Genomic DNA, 15,476 nt, shown 5'->3' on the forward strand with positions numbered 1-15,476 from the left:
GTATTAGTTAATGATTTCTTTTATTGATCTTATATTTTTAATTGTTTTCATTCATAAATTCAATACTTTCAAAGGAAATACGATAAAAAATACCTATAGGTACGATTTAGGCAACCTAGGTCGCCTAAATCGGATCTTTTGCAGCATGTTACAAAAAGACTTATAACAAATTAATTTGTTATTGGTAGAAAGTTAAACATGTAATAATAAGCGTCCAAAACCTCAAACTACAATTTCTAATGTTCATTTGCATACAAAACAATGCCAAATGGAAAATATAATAAAAAATAGATTAAATGGTACGCATTCGGCAACTGTTCCCAAATTAATATCTATTAAAAAATATTTTATTTAAATATAGCAGATATTTGAAAATCTTAAAAATTATTTACATTAAAATAAAATTGTTTTAAAAATATTTAAAAATATCACAAAAATATTTAAAAATATCACAAAAAAATATAATACACGTATATATAATAAAAACAAAGAAATAGTACTATGAATTTAAAAAATGTATATTTTCTACGAGTTTCGTAACGCAAAAATATATCCTAGCAAATATTTTTTTTATACTGCATACAAATGGTTGCAAAAAGAGATCTTTTCGGTAGCAGCTTTTTAAAACATTGATATTCGATTTAGACATGAACTGGATAATGACATTAAGCTTTTTTTAACCTATCTAATATTATATATTACATGATATCGGATATTGCTATCGATATTTTTCTTTCAATGTGTTCACTCCTACGCGATATTTCTCCGTATTTTCTGCTATTCACGTCACCTCGCATTTCTTTGATCTCCATCGATTTTGCGATTAATTTAAATAAACATATCTCTCTCTCTCTCTCTCACGTAGTAACTGACGGGATGACGTATAATAAATAGCCCTATGTCATTGTCGTCGACTACCCCCAGTCAAGTTCCACAACTTCCTGCGATAATCTGTGAGCGGAATACTTTAATTACAAAAGGTGGGATGTAGAAGAGCCACGCTCTCTCAAAACTTGTCTCGAAAAGTTCCGACTGTTTGAATATGACTGATGACGGAACTCACGAAATAGTTTCGGAAACCATGAGAGTCTTAGAATTTTTTTGACGAAGGATACAGGCTAACTATTGTTACTTTAATTGAGAAAAGATAATTATTAATTACACTTGAAAAGTCCTTGCGGCAAGAGAAACTAAATAGGTGTTTTGAAATCTACTATCTCACCGTTAATTAGCTTCAACGTTTTTATCCTCCATATTGTCGTATGTCTTGGAAATCGTAAGTATATTCTCTCGGTTATAGATTTCTTGATAAACACGAAGTTTATGTTTTTTAGCGAAGATAATAAGCTATATTGAGATAAAAGTGTTTGGTATTCGTGACTATAATAGCATGGTAAAATAATTATGATTAGAAGTTTCATTTTTATAGTTATTACTAATGGTATAATGTTAGTAACAATAAATAATCACACTGTTTGAGAAAGTCTTTTTTTGTCTAAAGTGCTATATCTCTCAAAGATTTTTTCATGTTAAACATGATTCGTCAGAATTTGGGCAGCACATCAAAATTTTCAGTAAATTAATAATAATAACTTTATTGATGTGCGCATTAAAGAGACTTGGAGTGAAATGTACCAAAAATCATACCAATTTATTACTATTTACTAAAAATCCTGACGTGCTACACAAATTCTGACGACAGTATTGTGTTCAGTGCGAAAAAATTTTCGGGGTGCCTATATATACTGTGGCATTTCAAAAAGTAATTTTTTTGTTTAACTGCATAATTATATAAAGTCTAAAATTTAAACAACCATACTTTGATGAAAATAAGTTGTATTATCATTAACTAAAATTCATTTGAAAGCTTTTATACTTTTAGAATATGCTGTAGAGTTTATTTAAAAACAAGTTTCCATTTTGCTGTAAAAAAAAAATATTAAAAATAACAAAAAACGTTATTTTTTGCTCATTTCATATCAACTTATCCAAAATTCTAACGTGTTACACAAATTCTACCAATGGCATCGTGTTCAACGTAAAAAAATCTTCGGAATACGAAGAAGAAAATTTGGTTGTTGAACAATGTTGTAATTATGTATACATATTTATAAGTACTAAAAAATATATACAGTTGACACTGAAAATGATTATTATAATTTATAGTCGTTTTCGGTTCTAACTATGTATTTTCTATTTTATCAAAATTATATATATATAGTCACAAATACTGAACATTTTTTTCTATTATGATTTGCTAATTTTGTATCAATATCGATTGAGAACATTTCTCGGAACTTTATGTTAATTGTGTCGTAAGTTAAAAAAAAAGAATTGTTTATTAATATCGAATGAACGGAAAGATCAACTAACTCCACGTTCGAACAAAACGTGAAACCATTCTGAAAGCTTCATACAGTTCGTCGGTAAGAAGGATCACAGTGGTATCACATCGCGATAATATCAGAAGATATCTGTTTTGCAAATATAGCAAATGATAAAAGATACTTCAAGAAACATTGAACATAAATCAGCTTGGCTAATGCGTCATTTTGGCGTGAGGTACTTGGCCATACCTAGTTTCTCCGGAAATTGAGTTCACGTCTGCCACATGAACTGTAAAACGCAATTACGACCTTCGTCATTGGGTGGCAAGTTGTCGACACCCTAGCAACCTCTGTTTCTCATTTCCTGTGCAATCTGCCGAAGGGATGGACACAATTTTCGGCGTGACAGGTAAACGGACTCGGAAATATCCGTCTGGCGTGCAAATTTCAACATATATAACGAGGAGCACCGAGAAAGACAATAATTAAAAACTGACAATAATTGAACTTATAGTTGATTTGAAAGATAAAGTTGCTACATAAAATGCAAAACGACCAAACAAACAACGAAATAATTATTAATAAAAAATCGTGGTATCGAAGAACAAGATTGGTGCTGAGTAAAAAGGAAAAAAATAGCGTAAACCAGTACTAACACAGTAAAATAGAATACAAGTAGAAAAAAAAGTTAAAAGAATAAAAAGATGCATACTCACCATTTTCCGGAAACGATGTTGACCGTATCACGGGCAGCAATATCCCTTTCTGCACCAATTCATCTCTGCTGGCACGTACTGAGATTTTTCTCTCGAGCGCTATTAACAAAGACAAAGAAAACGTACACGAACGTCATTACGCTGTTTGCTCTGTTATCTGCAGCGCTATTTAAATACTTTCGCATTACAATGTTGCACATGGCAAATGTTTAAAACGACTTCGGGCATAATAATTTAAAAAGTAGAAATTAAATATCATTTTTTCGTGCAAAATGCAGACATTTTATTTGAACGTATATTAAATTTAATAACATTCATCATTTTAAAATGCAAAGATTTTTCGTGACAAAGAAACGTCAATCACAAAAATGACATATAGCATAAAATCCATTAAGTTTTTTCTATTATTACAAATAGAAATACATGTCGCGTTTAAATTGAACTATTTTTACATCGCATTATTTACTTACACAGAGAAGCGGCCTCGAATTTATCCGATTTCTTTTTCCGCTTCCATTTCCAAGGTTTGAAGAGTCTACCGAGAGCAGAAAATTTACTCTTTCTTTCCAAGGGCGGCGTTCTCGCACCCGAACCCAAACTGTTCGTTCGTAGAGCAGCACCATTTTGCTTTTTCGCTGCAAGAAGAAAAAGAATGACCTTATATAATTTACGTTACAACGCTTTTTCATGTGCCTACATACGTAAAATAAGTCAAATTCTTGATAAGATAAAGATTTGCGAGATCATAAGGCAAAAGTACGAAGCAAATAAAATTATTTAACATTATTTGTATAAAGTTATGATATTAAAATTTATAATACAGCCTTGTCTATAAGTATAAAGCCCTCACAAATGTAACCGTCTACATTTAACAAAAAATAAATTAAATATAGTTTATAAAGAAAGATAATATTTTTATTTTAATACTTTGTTATTTTTTCTTTTTCAAAAAAATACTTATAGTCAAAGTCGTATAAAAAATATTGCAACTGTTAAAAAACTGTTAATTATATTCGTTTTTACCTATGTAAATTAATTTTAATCTCAATTTAATTTATTTCTCATCCTTTTCTAGTTACAAGAATTAGAAAAAGAGTAAAAAGTACATTAAATATAGAGATTGAAGTTAATTTACGTTGGCAAAAATGGACATATAAATTTGCGAATTACTTGCGTATGATACAAACTAATGTTACCCACGTTTGTATAATGCATTATCAACCCAAGATACGTTATCCCAATTTTCCGCTTTTCCAGTAAAACGTATGAAGTTTCCTATGTTATCCGCGTTTATACCGACCAGGAATGCGAGGTTCCCCAACAACCCTCTTATCGGCATCCGAAAGGGTGGAACCGAGTGAACGACCATCGATCCATTACATGATATGTTCAACGACTCACAATTTGTTTTATTAAAATTTATTATATATCTCACGACTATGAACAAGGACAATTATAAAATAAACTTTTTGTACACGGTTTCTCTCAAGTATCTAAAAATTTAGTTAGGTACAGATCAGAAAATAATTTTGTTGGATTAAAGTAATTATGTATAACGCTTCAACGTTAATGACAAAGCTGCCAAATGTTTTAACATTCTAGCAACCAGTTCAAATATTTTACAAAATTATTTTGATAATTTAAACAAAGTTATTTGCATATCTATGTCTAGCTAAATTTTTAGATACTTCAGCAAAACCTTATTCTTTCCATGTACTAAATATCTTTCTTCTCTAAGTTTTAATTTGCTCTTCTCAATTTTCTAGTTAACTTTTTCATTGACATAAACAATAATACAACTCATACCATAAAAATCAATATTCGACAATCTCCCCTACATAATTTAGCAGATATTCCATCGTGATATTCTGAAATTCAATTACCCCGAAACAGGAAATGCAACAACAAATGCGGTTGGTAGAAAATGAAAACAAGATTTATTGATGTTAACATTTATCTAAACTGATTATTCGTGCCAGACATGGTTAACGAAATCAATATTGCAATAAATATAATTAAATACTGACGAAAAAGTAAACATGACATAACAGATAAATATATTGACGTTCAATACGTACAACGTAGTAAAATCTATAAGAAAAATAAATCAGTATTTAACAGAATGATGAAACTTTATGTAAATCGAGGATTAAAATTTTTAGAATTTTTAGAATTTTTCCAATTATTTTTATTCGTACAAATAAAATAAATTTATCTTCAACGTGTTGAGTAATCACTTACTACTGAAAAAATTATCTTGAAAATAAAGACAAATAATTTAATAAGAGAAAGAATCCTATTTTCGGATAAAGAGGATCTTGCTGTTTAATAATATTCATATACAAATTTGGAAATACATTTTTCAGTTTTATAAATTGAAGCGCGCCGATTCGATTTGTCAGACGTGAAACGCAATCCTAAACTGAAACTAGAAATAACATTACAAATTATATTGATCGTCAATTTAATAATGATACTAATAAGCACCTTAAAACACTGCAAAGAATTGATTGTGAAAAATTTCACTTCGACCAGAGTTTAAACTTGGAAAATTATGAATAGGTATTATTAAGCACCAAGATCCGCCTTAACTGAAAATAGAATTCTTTCTCTTATTTGATTTATTTTTATCAGTCTAATTTCCACTTACAATTAAATATATTTAATTTTACAAATAACGAAATTAGCTGAACGAAACGTAACTCTAGACCCGAGATTTGGGAACGATATGTCCGTCTTGTTCTTAACTCTTATCTTTATCGTGCTGTTAAGGTTTTAAAAGAAGAAAGAGTTCTTTTAAAAGACCGTTCTCTGAATGTGCCCTTTCAACCTGCACTTATCGACCATCTACTACCTTCTTATTTGTAACGCCCTTCGTACATAATAAGTCACTATTCTCTTGAGTCAAGAAATACTTTTCTACGCAAGAACACAATCGTTACAAACGTAAGAACTACACTGAAAGAAAAGATTGGTTGCTGCAGCAAATTAGATAGTAAAATATGGGGCACAGAGTTTTTAATTGATTGCAGCAGCCAATTTTTTATTGCAGCAGCCAATCGAAATCCTATACTGACGTTGCGGATAAGCTAACGCAACCAAAAATTGGCTGCTGCAGCCAATTAAAAATACTATGCCATATTTTACCATCTAATTTGCTGCAGCAGTCAATTTTTTTTTTCAGTGTACACAAGCCATTAGATGAACCAAATACGAAAATCGCAGATATCGTAAGAAAATTCTTGCTCATTTATTTAATTTGATTAAACTGTTTTAGAAATACCCTTTGATCGAAGAAAATTCTAGTTGTAATTTGCGTTTATTCTTAAAATGTTTATACAGCCAAAAATCAATATATTTACGTTACATTTAATAACTACTAATAAAATATTACGATAATTCTGAAGAAAATTGCTTGCAATAATTAATTTAGTTATTTATCAGAAAAGAAATTTAAAATGACTTTGAAAAATTATTTTTAATGATTTGAATAACATTTAAAGATTTGAATATATAACACGTTATTCGTGCTTAAATATTTGTGCTACTGATGTGACAAAGTTAGCTTAGAAATAGCTTGAAAAATCCACTTCAGGAAAGAAACGATCTAAAATATCACACTAAAGGAAAGAAAATCTCCCATACGCACAGTCATAAACAACCCATGTCGCCATGCTCGTGTCGACGCCCACCCTATGGTGCATAATGTATATATCTCGGGAAGCGGCAACGGTGGCGAGGGTGAAATGTGGCGGAAAGAAAGTGCGTCGTGTGCGGCTGAATGCTGTCAAGCGATGATTCCAAGGAACCCCACGGGGAATAATGGTCGATAACGTGCGGTAGGGCAGTTTTGCAGGCGTAAGGTAGAAGCAGCCGATTACAGCGGCATTAAGCACCCCTCGGGGACACTCTAGTGACTGCCACAACGTCTTGGAAGATACACTTCTTGAACAGAGCGGCTTCAGATCGCGACGAGCGACGTACATCAAAGTTGCTTAAAAGACGATCGCTAATTAGCCGCCGGACTGTTAATCTTCCCATAATAATCAAGTATATATAGTTACGGCAAAGCATAAAAAATAAAATGACCTTTGGTACACATGATAATCTTGAGGAGTATAAAAACGTTGTATGTATTATATATAAAAAAAATCAGTTGACAATTGACTAGTATTCAAGAACATTAGATAATAATTGCGACATTCACAATAGATTTATACGAGAGAGATACGTGAGAGATATGAGAATAAAATTTACTTATCAGCTCTCTGGAATTTTTCGCAACAGTAAAACAAGCTTCTTATTTACAAACGCAAGTATATCAACTAATTTGTTTTATCTTGGAATTCTATTTGAATTATTAAGCATAATATAAGGTTTACTTTCATTCTCTATCTGTCCTGTTCGTTTGAATGACCAATAAATTATATTTTTCTTTCGCGACGTATTATCTCTTTATTATTGAATAATGAAGACTTAATATAATCAAAACGTACCACACCATTTCTCTTCACTTTTATGTGAGTGAATAAATCACATTTATATTAACATGCTTATTTTTGATCCTCAATTTCCTATATATTACTTTACAAGAATAAATTAATCTATTATATGTTATTTCAAATACAATTATAACAACAATGCAATAAGTATTCCTAAATAATCAGAGAGACAGAGTTTTGTTCTCGAAGCAAAACATGTACGTTAAGATCTGCTTTGTCTCTTGCAGAATTTTCTTTTTTTCTCACAAAAGGAAGGAAGAGTGTACGCATGGCCCTGATGCTAAAGTGGAATAATTGACGCCACAAAGCACTTCCGCTGTTCTGGGAGACCTATTCACACACGTCGAAGATCGTCAAGGGCTTTTGCACCACATCCATCGTCTGCAGACAATGGCAATATTAACGCAATAGACCGTATTCGTCATTGTTCAAACTATTGCATCTTAGATCTTTATCTTCCTCTTATTATATACGAAGAAAGAATTTTAAAAAGTCTGTGACAAGAGCTTCTGATCAGTGTAAATATATAGTGTGACGCGGAAAAAACGGTTTCGCTAAAATATCTAAAAGTGTGTATCTAAAAGTTTAGCTAAATACAGATGAGAAAATAATTATGTTGGACCATCAAAATAATTGTGTAAAAAATTCTAACATGACAATAGTTTAATAAGATAATAGTCAGCAACAAAAGTTTTTACATTCTAAAGATCAATTGTTTGAGCGTCCTTACATAATTATTTTGATGATCCAATAAAATTCTTTTCAGAGATCTGTGTGTATCTAATTAAATTTTTAGATACTTTAGTAAAATCATTTATTCCGTGTGTGGTGGCAATGCTTGAAAATATCGCAAAATGAATAGTATAATGAAATCAGAAAAATGAATTTTTCACGGCAATAAAGAATCTACTTTACCATAAACTTGCCTCATCGTGCTAATAGGATCTTAAAAAATTCAGATTAAGATACATTTCATTATATATTCTGCAAAAATTGGAAATTAAAATCACCCGGAAACAAAGTTTTTAATAACTTACAACAATGAATGGGTAACCTGATATATAAGTTCTTCAAGAGTAATTTTTTCATTTAAGTTACTAATTTCCTGTTATACGATATAGTTACAATTTCATCTAATTAATCCCCTTACGACAAATGTGTTCGATCAATCCGAAACGTGCTAATCAATAATGAACTATCGACGAGCTATTATCTGCGAACGTTTATCATGTTGCAATGTATTTTGTAATTGCGAGTTAGAGCGATTAATGTGCAAATGAGACGCCGCGCGCCAGTATGTGCACGGATGCTTGCGGTTATTTAATCGAGGTTCGATGGTAGAGAGCGTGTAAAAGGGGTTTAACGAAAGTGAACGGATATCCAGCCTGGATTTCGGCAAACCATAATCGTTAGTCATCGTTATCACAAAAGCCGTACAACAGATCGTGTATATTACACAGTAAAAAAATTTGTGCATTTATGTTAGAAGCGGTTCACTCACGTTTGTGTGTTGACAGTTTGTGTTGAATGTTTCTTAGTGTCAAAATGACACAATTTATGAGTAAGTGAACAAGTAACATAAATAATGTGTTTTAAAACATAAATTCTAAGACAAATGAATAAAATATATGTTAATTTAACATATCATAAATGTTAATTTTCTGAAAAAAAAATATGTTCCCACGGTATGTTTACAAACTGTGTCGATGTTATCTTTCTTTGTATTTCTCTTACACAATATTTGTGTTATCTTCTAACATATTCATCTTGTGTAAAATTAACTCAAAAATTTGAGTAGACCGTTTGGGACATCCGATTTATGTTAAATTCAACACATTTTTTCCAACTGCGTAGACGTAATCAACGTTAGAAAGAGTGAGGAAAGATACAAAAAGAAAGATCTATACGAAAAGTATGATTTTGTTGAAATATTTGAAAATTAAGCAAGATACATAAAAATAATTTTGTTTAGACCATTAAAATAATTATGCAGAAATATTCATTGCTGAGAACATTACATTGAAATAACATGTAATAATTTAAATGGAATAGAATCAAGATAAAAAAGATTAATTGATATATATTTGCTATTACAAATTCTTACGGAAAAGATGGTTTTAAAATATTTGAAAATTTAGACAGATATAAAAATAATTTTGTTTGAACTATCAAAATAATTATATAGGTGTTCAAATTGGTTGTTAAATTGTTAAAATTTTTTTGCATTGTCAAGCGTTCACTGAAAAAAAGATTGGCTGCTGCAGCAAATTAGATGGTAAAATATGGCATAGTATTTTTAATTGGCTGCAGCAGCCAATTTTTGGTTGCTTTAGCCTAACTGCAACTACATAATTTTAATAATCCAACAAAATTTGTTCAAATCTACATACTAGATCCAGTTAAATTTTACATACAGATCTAGATCAAATTTTTAGATACTTTAGCAAAATACAGTTTTTCCGTGCATTAAAAATCGATTATTATCAATTATAAAAAAATAATTTCATATAAATCCCCGTTAAAAAATGTACAAATCCTTCTAACAATCAAGAATCACGTAAATTTATAACCTAGTTTATTATTTACAGATATTAATATTGCTATTTTAAATTGCATTTATATCTGTTCAATAACCGTGTAATTCACACAGCACATCACGCCTATCGAACATTGTATTTCACGGATTGAGCACAAGTTAATGGCACAAAATCAACTATATCTAGAAAATATGAGTATTCAGCCATAGTAATCGTTACCTTTCACTATAACAAAACAAAGCCGATAAGGTATATAGGTTTACCCGATCGGTAGGCGCTAATAGTCGGGGCGAATGAAACTCGATACAGAATTTGACACGTTAGCGAATCGCTCTCGCGGAGGAAGGAATTAATTATTACCATTAAAGCAGTCCGAGGGGAAGAGTGAGCGTAATACGTCGCCTAATCGAGTTGCGGCATTAACCGAACAAATGGACTCAAATGCCGCAGCGACGCATCGTCACTCGACCAGAAGCTAGAACTGGATATTGTCACTATTGCTTCGATGCAACAGGCGCATCTGATGTAACAATAGACTCGCATCATTGTCAACGGGTCTTGAACCGTGCTGAACAATCCCGCAACCGACTGGCAATGAGCAGAGAGGCTAAACGGGGCGATAGAAATCTTTTGAACCGAGGTTCCAACATCCTATTTATAGTTCCCATCTTACTCGTAAAATCGTTACAGTATTCCTAAAATCCTAGATAATAAACATGTGAAGTAAACTCTATTTTATCGTAATAAATAAATAAGTGAATACATACAATAAGTTGGATTACATCTAGCGCGATTACACTACTAGCGCGATACAATTTTTAATACGTACCATTACACATAGAAGTCTAGCTCGTTATACGCAAAGCATTAAATAATAAAGATCGATCAGAGCAAGTAAAATATTATATCAACAATATGTTAATTATGTAACCTTTTATAAAAATGGACTAAATCCTGTCTTCAATTATTATTATGACTTGAAAGGAAACGTCATCTATTTTCTGTATTAATTCTTTTATTAATTATTTATAATTTCGAAAGCACTTTATAACGGAGTGATCAGATTTTAAAAAATGTTAGATTTTTCAAAATATTTAACATTTTTCAAAAATCTAATCACGCTGTTATATAATAAAATGCTTTCATCATGAAACTTTTGTCGGAAACATTCTTCCATATTTCTCCGAGATATTCGCTCAAAAACGTAAAAACTAATTTTATTCAAGAGAGCTGCACCTCTAAAATCGAATTATAGTAGCTCAAAAAATTTTGTTCGTGATTAGGTCCCTGTATTCTAAACTTATACAAAGTTTCAGATTTTTTTTATTTTACACTTGTCGAACTTTCCTTGTCAATGAATATGAAACATTCGCTCGTACTTCTCATATCTATCGTATGAATAAATTACATTTACTAATTTCTATCTATTAATGCTTAACACCACTGATAATTATAATACATTAATGTTAAAATTCCATCCTATTCTTGTATCAATTGCGAACGAGTAATACGAATCCTCCATTACATTTAACATGAAAATGTACAATTTCGATTATTAATAATGCAATTTATCATACGTACGTCCAACACACAGCTAAAGAACTACCACAGTCACATTAGTTTCATTGTGTCGCAATGAATATTCGCACTGAGAGCATGGATGCTCTCACATAGATACACATCGTGTCATTCCTAACGACGACGTGAAAGACGATTTGTATTCGGCTGCGGCGCACATTACGATATTGTGATTCGCTGTCACGGTGACGTAGCGGATTGCATCATGCCATAAATCATCAGTAACGGAATAATAAAGATCCGCCTGTACGTACACCTTCTTTACCGACTTGCAGCACAGGAAGCGACATAAAAGTCACAGGGGGTGTGAAAAGGCATAGATAGAATAAGGGTTGCAACATCAGTTACAGCATGTTGCATTGAACACGGTAACGACAGTGGCGACAGCGGCGCAGTGGCGTCCCTCGCCATCAAGGGATGCTGGGGTGTTGCTATGGAGATATCACTTTGTTTTCAGTTCTCTGATTACCTGGCCACTGGTTGTCAACTTGAAACCTGTGATATTTCCCCTACCGCATTGACTTTCCGATATCTCGTAAAAACATTCAAATCAAACGTAATCAATTTTATGCCGACTCATAGTACACGTCATTAAACAGCATGTGATCATTTAGAGGCAACTAATTCCTATTCTTGCTTGCTGTTTTTTATTATTACATGTATTTTATAGATTGCTTTATGAAGAATTATCTGATAATTTATTTCGAAACAAGATTTTATTATTAAAATATATAATTTCCTTTAAAAAATATACCAAAAGAATGGTTTTATTGAAGTATCTAAAAATTTAGCTAGATATAGAAAATAATATTGGACCATTAAAATAATTATGTAGCACGTTCAAGCTGATTACTAATATCAAAATTTTTTTATAGCATCTCTCATTATGCTTGAATTTCCTACATAATTATTTTAATGGTCCAACAAAATTCAGGTCTGTATGTAGCTAAACTTTTAAATATTCAGCAAAATTGTTCTTTCCATGTTATACACTTTTTTGTGTTATTCGAAACAATTGTAATTATTTGATTGCAGTCTTTATTATTTGAAAGGCAGCAATTTTAATATCAAAAACACGATTGCATATTGATTAATCTACATTAATGTAATGCCGACATATATTTTGTAATAAAGTATTAAAATAATAACCAAAATATTAATGCACCTTTTTTTCTGACAAAATGTCCAGCCAATGAATTCGTTCGAAAACAATAGAATTCATGAGTTATCGCACAAAGTCGCATTTAATTGTTGTTAAATTGACACAAGTTTCGTGCTTCACGATTCGGGCGCATAAAAGCCAATTGTACGCAGACAGTTCGAACGACCGAACCGCTAAGTTCGAAACCATGCTCAATAACAGACAGAATTTCGTGCCACAAAGCATCGGAAACCATGAAGGTATGCTCACCGCTATCAGCTTACCCTATCAGAATACTCTCGCCCCCACCGAGGTTGGCAAAGGATTACGGAGGGATGCGACGCTTCGAATCTCTATTATTCGCTTCTCAACAAGAGTTAAATGCTCATTAATACTTAGCAGCATCTTCCACACCTTTTCACGATCACTTTTATAAAATTTGCGATTGTGATTATTAATTAATAGAAAAGATTTCCGTATTCAATCTACGAATTTTCAATCTATCACATGAAATAAGATTAATGTACAAACAATCATATATTTATTGTTAAAAGTGCAACATTTACATTTTACTCTTAACCCTTTCACTGCCGAATTAAGCTTTTTTCAGCAGATTTTCTTGAAACTTTGCTTATCTACATTTTTTGATTCACTGATTCCGAATCTGAAGTCAGATTTTGCAAATTCAATATGGCGGATCAAATATGGCCGTCATCACCTAGTAAACTAGTAAAAATTTGAATATTTTGCAGTAGATTCATTTTTTTGGGTTCTGTTAGAGATATAAAATAAAATGATAAAGATAATATCAAAATTCAAAATAGCAGCTACAATATATGTATATGGCTATCTGATAATAAATATTGCTTTATTGCAGAATTTGTTTATAAAAAAAATCTAACCTGCAAAAAAAAATATTTAAAAAATATGTTTTTCTGCAACATTAGAAGAGTATTTGGTTAAATTTTCAAATCTCTATACTCAATACTTTCCAAGAAATCGATTTTTTGTTAAAATCACCTTTTTTCGACTTTAATTTGTTATAAATAATTGCATATAAACAATTGGGTTAAAAAACATATCAGAATATATTAAGTGACTATTTAGCTATCTGAAAAACCAAACTTCACAATTACTTTTGCGAAATTGTAAAATTTACAAGGCAAAATCGTATAAAAAAGAAGTATACTTCCCGCTGGCAGTGAAAGGGTTAAAAAATTCTTAAATTCAAAATTGTTGAGTATCGAAAAGCTTAGTCGTGCACGACCCTGCGTTCCATTCTGCATCAAATTCAGTGAGTTGAACACTTCAAGGATTTTTATAAAAGAAAGTTAGATTTCATCGAGTTGCTTGCGATAACGAACATCAAGGTACACAGAGAGAAAAATGTTTGGTATTTGTAACTATAATTATATATTACTATAATTATGATTATTACTGCTATAATAATAATAACAGTAACTATATATATAGTTCCAGCAATAAATGTTATAATTGGCAACCTAAAATGACTATAATTATAGTTGTTATAACCATAAAATAGTTGAAATTACCATAAAAATGGTTCAAGTGACTATAATTTTATAATTATATTTTGGGACAACCATAAAAAATATGGTTGTCCCTAAAGTATCAGGCTGCTCCTCGCCCTGATGAAGTGAACTGCAAGGTTCACGAAACGTTGGCATTCCAAGAATGGATCTAAACACGGAGAAAACCCGCGAAACACAAGATTGTCACATAGGTAACACCCGTGAAAGCCTCAAGAATATTACGCAGACGTATTCTTATTTCTTGCGATTTCAATTTTGTTATTTCATTTAGTCTTCAACTAATTGTTTTATTTCTAATTGAACCTTGCATTAATAAGTTAAATGTTCGAAAACTTTAATTACACATCAAAGTTAATTAAAAGTATTAAGACAAGTCGTTCAATCTACGATTCGGTGCGGGTTAAAAGATGAAAAGTAAAGGCGGATTGTTCTTTTCCTTTAATGGAAAGACGACTTTGTCGATCACCAACTCGTGATTTGGTATGAGATCGAAGATGGAGCCGTAGTGGATTGAAATGTAATTACTGAAATTCCTTTAGGGGAAATGAAACCGAGAATGGAACACGTACCGTTCTGAAATTATAGCAATTTCGGAAGCAGTAATAATTGCCGTGCGTATCCAGCTGCTTGATCGACATTAATTGCGTTTAATTATAATAGATCGCAAAAATCGTGATCAATAAACGAAATAGGAATATATCTGAAAACGAGCAGTTTACAAAATAAAACGAGATATAAACGTACCGTTAAATTCATGTCAAATTATATTTTTATATAATATATATAAAATATATATACGAGTATTTATATAAAATATATATTATATAAAAATAATTGGAATTATTTTTAATCATTTCTTATTATAGGTCGCCACTACTCCTTTGAATATGTCGTTAATTAAAACAATGACGTTAAACAATTTAACTCGAGAAAATGTATTAAATTTGACTTAAATTTATTTCATTGTCTGCTAAATGCATACGTTAATATGGATGTTGTTTATTTCGAAACTAATTACAGAAATGGATTGATTTACATTTTGACATACATGGAAGTTGAAAGTAACAAAATATTATTTAATTCAAGGGATTGAGTTGCCATTGCTCCTTTGATATCCAAACA

At 31.1% G+C, this 15,476-nt stretch overlaps 1 protein-coding gene across 1 annotated transcript in view; it reads right to left on the minus strand.

The window, feature by feature from the left end:
- Nucleotides 1-15,476, minus strand: part of LOC108726266 (phosphatase and actin regulator 2) — a 257,521-nt gene that overhangs the window by 188,708 nt on the left and 53,337 nt on the right. Inside the window, 2 exon segments of the mRNA XM_018453727.1 lie at nucleotides 3,044-3,142; nucleotides 3,514-3,678. Of these exon segments, the coding sequence (XP_018309229.1) occupies nucleotides 3,044-3,142; nucleotides 3,514-3,678 (264 nt within the window).

The sequence above is a fragment of the Mycetomoellerius zeteki genome, unplaced genomic scaffold (genome assembly GCF_001594055.1).
Source record: "Mycetomoellerius zeteki isolate Tzet28-1 unplaced genomic scaffold, Tzet1.0 scaffold407, whole genome shotgun sequence".
Taxonomy (NCBI): Eukaryota; Metazoa; Arthropoda; class Insecta; order Hymenoptera; family Formicidae; genus Mycetomoellerius; species Mycetomoellerius zeteki.